General features: G+C 37.9%; 1 protein-coding gene across 4 annotated transcripts in view; it reads right to left on the bottom strand.

Moving 5' to 3' along the window:
- Positions 1-934: 934 nt before the first annotated feature.
- LOC126497316 (solute carrier organic anion transporter family member 1A5-like) overlaps positions 935-8,053 on the bottom strand; it is a 98,923-nt gene continuing 91,804 nt past the window's right edge. For all 4 annotated transcript variants that reach the window (XM_050135281.1, XM_050135279.1, XM_050135280.1 and 1 more), the window contains 3 exons: positions 6,232-6,296; positions 5,517-5,634; positions 935-2,384 (listed from right to left, as the gene is read on the bottom strand). In XM_050135281.1, coding sequence (XP_049991238.1) covers positions 2,165-2,384; positions 5,517-5,634; positions 6,232-6,296 — 403 coding nt within the window. In that variant the 3' untranslated portion in view covers positions 935-2,164. The remainder of the gene's footprint in view (positions 2,385-5,516; positions 5,635-6,231; positions 6,297-8,053) is intronic.

Raw genomic sequence — 8,053 nt, 5'->3', positions numbered from 1 at the left:
CCTCTCTCTCTCTCTCTCTCTCTCTCTCTCTCTCTCTCTCTCTCTCTCTCTGATTCACAGTCAATGTGAGGACAGCAACTTCTTTCCTATGAGTTTCATCCCAATGCATTGCATAGACCCAGGCACAAAGCAGCAGGGCTGAGTGATCATGACCTGAGACCTCTGAAGCAAAACAAGCTCTTCTTTCATGGAAGTGGATTGTCCTTGGTTCAAGTAACAAAAAGTTGTCAGTGTAACTCTCCCATGAACATTCTGGCTCCCCAAAAGAGCTTTTGAGTTTGTACCTGCCTTCAATCTGCTCTAGATGGTAGAGATTCTCAATTTATTATACATAAATAAACATTGTATATTGACTCCTCCACTCATTTCTTTTCTTCAACATCCCCATCTTTAGGTATTTATACCATTTTTATATTACTGACATCCTTTACCAAAGGAAGAAAAATGAAGGAGAGAAACAAATAGTCATTTCCATGCTACTCTCTTAAACCACAGCTATAAAACAACAGACAGACTTGCTGTTTCTTAAAATCTCTTCATTCTTTATCAGGCACCCAATAAACTTTTTTCTGTGTCAGTTACTTTTCACTGCTGTGATTAAACACCACAAAGCAACCGAAAGAAACAAGAGGTTATTTTTGCTTATGATTCCAGAGAGACAGGAGTTCCTCAAGGCAAAGAGACATGACAGCAAGCACCAGGCATGGTGACTCGGCAGGAAGCTGAGGTGTCACATCCTCAACCTAAGCACTAAGCAGAGAGTAAACTAGTGGTAAGGGAGGCTTTTAACTCTCAATACCCAGCCCAGTGATTCACTTCCTCCATTAAGGATGAACCCCTACTCCGCTCCAAGCATAGTTATCAACTGCAAACCAAATGCACAAATGCCCGAGTCTACAAGGGACAGTTCTCAATCAAACCACCACAATTTGACTTTGGTTTGAAAGTGTACCTTGAATTTTATTAATTCCAAGATTTATAGCAATAGTCACACTTAAAATCTTTCTACATGCTTTTATTTATTTGTTTGCCGGTGGGGAAGTACAGGAGACGAGGGCATAGGACAGCTTGCAAGAGATGGTTCTCTCTCTTGGTCCCAGGAATCAAAACCACCTTGTCAGACTTTGAGGTAAACATCACTTTCCACTGAGCCTTCCATCTGGCTCTGCTTTGAAGGTTTTACTCTAAGGTAATTTTGAATATTAATTCCTATGTGCTCCGAGGACACATGAGTAAAATGAACACTGGGCCAAAGAATATTTGAAATATTTGGATATTTGAAAGTAATCTTTTGATAACATCTGACACAGCATCCAGCCTTGCTTTTTACTTTATTTTATATTTTATTGTATTATCAGTAGTTTACCTTGTTGTTGAACACAGGGTCTCCCACATTCTAGACAAACATTGTGCCAAAGCCATACAGTCTCAAAGGATTGGCTTTCTCAAATATTTGCTTTTAAGAAAGAGTTTCATTACCATATTTTAATTGCTAGGGAGAATTCTGGGCATCTTTGCTACATGATTTTAAATAACGTGATTAAATATTTCAGTGCTCTAAACAAAATGATCAAATGTGTGATATGAGTAATGAAATAATGGGGTGAAAACAACAGATGACACATTAATGAAAAGTAATTTTGGAAGTATCACTTCTAGAATACAAAAAGAGAGAGTTTATAACTCTAAATAGATAAAAGGTATTCATACGTCTTGAACATAGAAAAGATACATTTGAACAAATTATTTCAATGTAACACAACCAATATATAAATTTTCAATTCTAAATATCTCCAACATTGCAGCATAAATTCAATAAAATTGAATAGTGTTTCAGGAATGGGCAAGTTTTAACACTATTTGCAGATATGTGAGAAACACACAATTGCTTTGATTGAGTTAAAAGAGAAAATGCTGTTTGAAAATGAAGGCAGCTTTAAAATTCAGTGTGGGGTCACCATAGTCTTCCCTGGGAAAATCTTAAGTACTACCCCAATGTTATGAAAATGCTATCAGTAAATATTTTCATCACGAGCAAAATAATGTTTGAGGTTCTTCAGGATAAGATGAGTCCCTATAGTACAGCTCTCATGAGGTACTATAGGTTCAAAAGAACCAGATGCACACTCTCTCCATGGAATTGGGCAGGTCAGTGGAAACCTTATTACAGCTTTGTTTTCAGTTCTTTGTTGTTCTCAACCTCAGGACTTCCGTGCACATCCTTGTGCTCGCCTTTCTTTTCTGTGAGCTTCATCTCTGGATGTTCAGTCTCCGCAAAGTCAATTTCCCCAGGGAGCTGGACCTTCCTCATAAGTATTAGAATGAAGATTCCCGGGATGAAACTTGATCCTCTCAGAGCTGCTGGCAACCCAAGGTAAATACGCCTGTGGAAAACAATTGATCTGTATTAAATCTTAACATACTCAGTGAAAGCTAATTCTGTATATTCTCACAGGTCATTTAGTCTTCAAAAAAAAAAAAAAAAACAGGTGATTATTTTGCCCATGTAATTTATATACTCTAGTTCACTGAGCTGTTAATTCTTTCTGTCAAAAACGTCAAGAACTTCCAACATAAAAGTTTGAACGTATTTTTTCAGTTTGGTGATGGCTAGTTTCCATTGTCAATATGACTGGACTTAGGATCATTATAGAAATACATCTCTCGGTGTGCTATGAGAATCTTTTCAGTAGGCTTAGTTGAGGATGAAGTCCCTAACACAGCATGCAATATGACCAGCCTCCTTACACTGTGCCAACAATCCTTTTCTTCCCTTACCTCACAATGGGCCATTATTCTGCCATTGTCATCTAGTCTCTTAAATACTGAACCAAAAAAGCCCTATATCAGGTTAAGGGTACTATTCTTTTCAATTTTGTTTGCTCCAGTTTTAATTATACATGTAAGAAACAACACGAAGTCACTTTTCAAGGTTTTCTTCTCACTCTGCATTTATCTGCTGTGCTACATTGAAAGATTTTTGTGATGTTAAAATCCTTCTATATCTAAACTAAGTCATATTACTAATTTTATATATTAGTTGATTCAATTTGTTAATTTCCATGCATAATTTTGCTTGTATCGTCAATTTATTTTATAACTCTTTACTACTTTTAACTGTCTGGGTCTCTGTATGTATCCATGAGTCCTGGAGTTGAAGTAACAGGAAGTTGTAGTCTGCCCAATGTGGGTTATGAGAACTGAATGCATGTCCTCTGCAAGAGCAAGCAATATATATTCTTAACCCCTGAGCCATCTCTTTAGAGCTAAATTCTTTCCATTTACTGAACTTGTCCAGTTAAAGCATGAGGACTGTAGAAGCTTCCTGAAATGAATTGGGTAGTTTTACCTTTTACTATTTTTGAGAATAACTTTTATACTGTTATAAGAATGTCTTCTTTGTAAATTTGATAAAATATTCCTTAAGGTTTCTGGACTTAATGTGTTTGGGATATAGGTATTTTGACATATGTACATTTTTAAATAATTAAGAAAAATCCCTACATGCTCTCAGAATACTTATAGGAAAATCTGGTGTGATGGATAGGCTGTCAACTTCATACAATCTAGAATCTTGTGGGAAGAAAGATTCACTGAAGGCCTGTGTGGATTATGTTAGCCTGTGAACATTTCTGTGGGAGATATTTTGGTTACATTAATTGAGGTGAGAAAACCTACCACACAGTGAGTGGCGCCATTCCTTAGGCAGGAAATCCTGAACTACATACATGTAGAGAAAATTATCACGGCAATTTCTACAGTGGTAAAGTACAAATATATATGTGGAGAGAGAGATGCTTAAGACTTCAGATACAACAGTCTAGAAGTACAATTGAAATTTTTCTAGATGTATACTAGACTAACAAATATCTTAGTTTATGTTTCTGCCACTGTTATAAAAGACCCTGACAAAATCAATTTGAAGAAAAAGGGGTGAATTTCCTCAAGTTCTGGGTTAAAGTTCAGCATTCTGGGTTGTCAAGACAACTGGAACTTTAACGCACACAGATATACAGACAGAAGTAGCTGACTTCTTCCATGCTGGTACTACAGGCATACCAGTCTGTGAATGGGAGAGCAGCCATCCCCAGCCATACACACATGAAAACATGGCAATGGCCAGCACTTTTCTTTTCCTAGTAATTTTCAGTACCCTCCTCACCCAGAATCAGAGCAAAACTAGGTCCTACCTAAAGAAAGCCTAAACAGGAAAGTGCATGGCAAACAAAGTTTCTCTGTGGACTTTTTTGGACCTGTTGCCCTAGAAGGCCAAAAAGGTAACAGCTACAGTCTGTTTCAAGATTAGTCTAGCATGATCCCCGGGCATGGGACAGCAGTAAACCCACAGTTATTCCACTATACTGTCAGCAACTGGTGCCTGTGTAGCACTGAGAGTGGTGGCAACCATGCAGGAACTGCTTTTAGTCTAAGCAGCAGCATGAAAGCACAAAACTGGTTGCACCCAGATCTCAGAGGCCAGGCTCCCCAGTCTGCTGGTTCTTGAGGGTAATGGTCTCAGTTATTTCTATGTGTGGTAACTTTTTCCCCATCTGTGATACTCTCAGCTGGCTTGTACCACAATCCCTCTGCTGAGCCATGTTTTGTTCATGAGGCAGCCAACCACTATGTGCAAAAAAGCATCTATGGGTTCCCAGCAATGAGACCATCAGTCAAATTCAAGTAGCAGATGTTTTCTCAAGATAGTCCCTGGCTACGGTACCCAACATGTTCTACTAATCTGCAAGGCAGTACCTAGGTTTGGGTTCTTAGTATATCAGGGTGCAAGCATGAAAGGGTTGGGAACTTTCCAGAAGCTCTAATGCCAGGATCTTTGCTGCTTGAATGTACTGGGACTGTCATACTGACCCCTGCAGAAAGAAAGAGTCTTTCTCTTCTTAGGTATGGAGTAGTAGGAACTGAGAACTTTCTTTGCCATCAACAACGTCATTGTCACTGGTTTCTGGATCCTGCTGTCTGTTTATCTCCAGTGTTCTGCCATGCTGGCTCAGCTCAAGATGCAGCTCTCCTCCTACTGCTCCATCTGCTTCCTCTACACAGACACTCTGCTCCCTTTCTGATGTATTTTCAAGGGTTAGGTTAGGAAGCTCACTCACACTTACATACATCAAGTACTTTACGAAAAGAGGGAAAATATTAAAATACACAAATAAGGAAGTTATGCCATCCATGTGCTTTCTGAACATGAAACCTAATGTAATCTTGTCACCCAAGAAAATGTTAGCTATAAATGGGGACATTTGATGTATTACAAAAGTAGGTCTCAAAAATTACCTTTAACTTTGCATCTAGAGCAATGGCTGAGCAGTTAAAAGTACTGGTTATTCTTCCAGAGGACCCATATTCAATTCCCAGAACTCACATGGCAGCTTAAAAACTGCCTGTAACTCCCCCTCCAGGGAATCTGACCCCATCACACAGACCACAAACACATATGTATGCAAAACACAAATGCACATAATGTAGAAATAAACAAATAATTTTAAAAGTATTTTTACCTGAAGTTATTTATATCATACATTCTGCATGCCCCTGGCTCACCACATTTCAGAGTTCCCCAGTGTAAACAGGTTCTGTCTATCAAGGCACCAAAGTAAATAGGAGCCGGAATACCCGCTGCAATAAAATGAGAAAGAAAAACAGCCCGTCGAAAAGAAAGGGGACAGGATGCGATGTGTTATTTTATTTGGAAGTAGTTCAATTTTTCTCTTAAAAATATAACAAATTATGAATCAAACGTTCTACACTTCTAGAAATTATAAATTAGTGTAAAGTTTCGAGATCACAACAAATGAAAACCATTGAATTAATAACCATCAGCATCATGTATTTTCTTAAATGTCTTGTGCTGGCTTTCTATACATCTAACTAACAGAGCCTACAGCAGAGAATTCCCTGCTTTTCTGTCACCAATCTACTTCACGTTCCCACGGATATATTTGAGAGCTCCTTCTCATGACTTCCTTTGTTCTCCAGCCACAAACATCATGAAACCATATCTATGTTGGAACCTGATATTTGGATGCTCTAAATCTGTGTTCTTATTATGGTGACTCATATTTGATTCCAGAATAAACCCTGTTATTTCTTCTAAGGTAAGTGTTGGGTTTTGGGTTGACAAGATAGTTCCTATCTTTTTATTCATAGAAAATAATTAGTTTATTGACTACTTAGCATAGTGTTGCTCTAATGTGTTGGGGAAATTGTTCATACCAAATATTCTTGTACAAAATGCGTGTAATCCAATTCCAAGTGACTTCTCTTCAGACTTGATACACCTGAAGAATACATACACATATATAAAAGTACATCATGCAAACCCTAGGGTCCTATCATCCTCCCAATGACAGTCATAGTTTATGGCCCTAATGGTTAAGCTTTGCATCCTGAAGAGAAGACAATGGTGCTCTATTGTTAAGCACCCATAGAGGAAGAAGAGAGTAATTTCTGAAAGCTCTCCAGTGACATCCACATATCTAAAGCATGGCAGAGCCCTTTAATGTTTAGACATTGACTGTTAACCAAGATAAATAGTCTTCTGTTTGCCATGGAGAGCACCATAGTAGCCCCAGCATAATGGACCCAAAACTTTGAAACCAAAAAGCAAATAAATCTTTCTTCTCTTAAGTTGTTTGCCAGGCATTTTGTCATTTTGATACAAAATCTAATGTGTGTTTTATAAAAATTCAAGTTATGGTAAAAATGATCCCACAGATAAACAGAGGAAAACTCTATCGTGCAAGCTATGACATTAAGAAAATGCCTTTATTACACAGAGTTAACAACTTTAGACGTTTGTCTTTCCTGTACTGTCTATGAAATTGACATAAGGGGGTTTAGGGAATTACATAAAAGGGGAGATTTATAAAGCAGTCAGGATAAAGTCTAAAAATATTCTTATGAATTAGGAATGTGGATGTCCATTTAAAATGTGATGTTTTCCTACCAAATACATCTTTCAGTAAGAAGAGAATAATAAATACAATGTCGGTATTTCATTTCATAAGGGATTCCATGAGAAGTTCAAAAAACACAACAGACTAGAGGAGTAATAATAGTGTGCAAACAGTAGGACTGTATTACCAATCATTGACACTGCAACCATCACAATCATCAAGAAAGAGCAAAGAAATATGAGAAAAATTAATTAGAATAGACCTTAACCCCATTATATCAAGAAATTACACATTATATCAAGAAATACAAGATGGTTCAGTGGGTAAAGTTGATTGCTACAAAGCTTGACAAACTGAATTCAACACCTGAAAACCATGGCATGCAAACACACACACATACACACATACACTGAAAGCTTTTAGAAATCACACATTAAAACATCAATGAGCAAAAATTAAGTAAAACTGTAAAAAAAATTAATGAGCCACATCTTTTATACCCAGTTAAAGAGTCAATGTCAAAAGGTAAGATAATTGAGAAAGTGAAGAACATGTAAGTGGGGCATGGAAGCAGGAACAGACATGCAATAAACACAAGATCGTGTCTTGAAAGTGTTTGGAGATTTTAACAGTAGAGTATAACTGCTCACATGCCCTTCACCTATGACCATCTTCCTCTACAAGGAAAACTCAGTTGATATAAGGATATCAACTGAGTATGCTGCTTTGGAACAGAAGCACCTGGAGTAGTGAAGAAGAAAGAAGACACCATGTAGTCATATCAGCTGAATCAGTCTGGCATATGATAGAATGATAGATGTCACAGCCAATTATCCCTCACTTGTAAGAATAACAAGCAAGACTTGGTGCCCTTTTCTGTCCATGAACCTATGAACAAGGCATATACCACATCCCCATTCGTGTGGACATGATAATATAACATTTTATCATGGAACATGAAAATAGAAGGATGAATATCTAGCTTGTTCCAGAGAGTGTCTATGAAGGGTAGAAGCAGGGGAAAGGAAGAACCAAGGGGAGGGAATAGGAAAGATAGGAAGATCAGAGAAGGGAAGGGGAGGGAGGGGTAGAGGAAGGGAGAGAAGAGGAGAGGAGAGGAGAGGAGAGGAGAGGAGAGG

Source organism: Alexandromys fortis, unplaced genomic scaffold (genome assembly GCF_014885135.2).
Source record: "Alexandromys fortis isolate MF-2015 unplaced genomic scaffold, M_Fortis_MF-2015_v1.1 scaffold_21, whole genome shotgun sequence".
NCBI classification, from domain to species: Eukaryota; Metazoa; Chordata; class Mammalia; order Rodentia; family Cricetidae; genus Alexandromys; species Alexandromys fortis.
The sequence above is the reverse complement of the archived record's forward strand: the minus strand, read 5'-3'. Positions and strand labels throughout refer to the sequence as shown.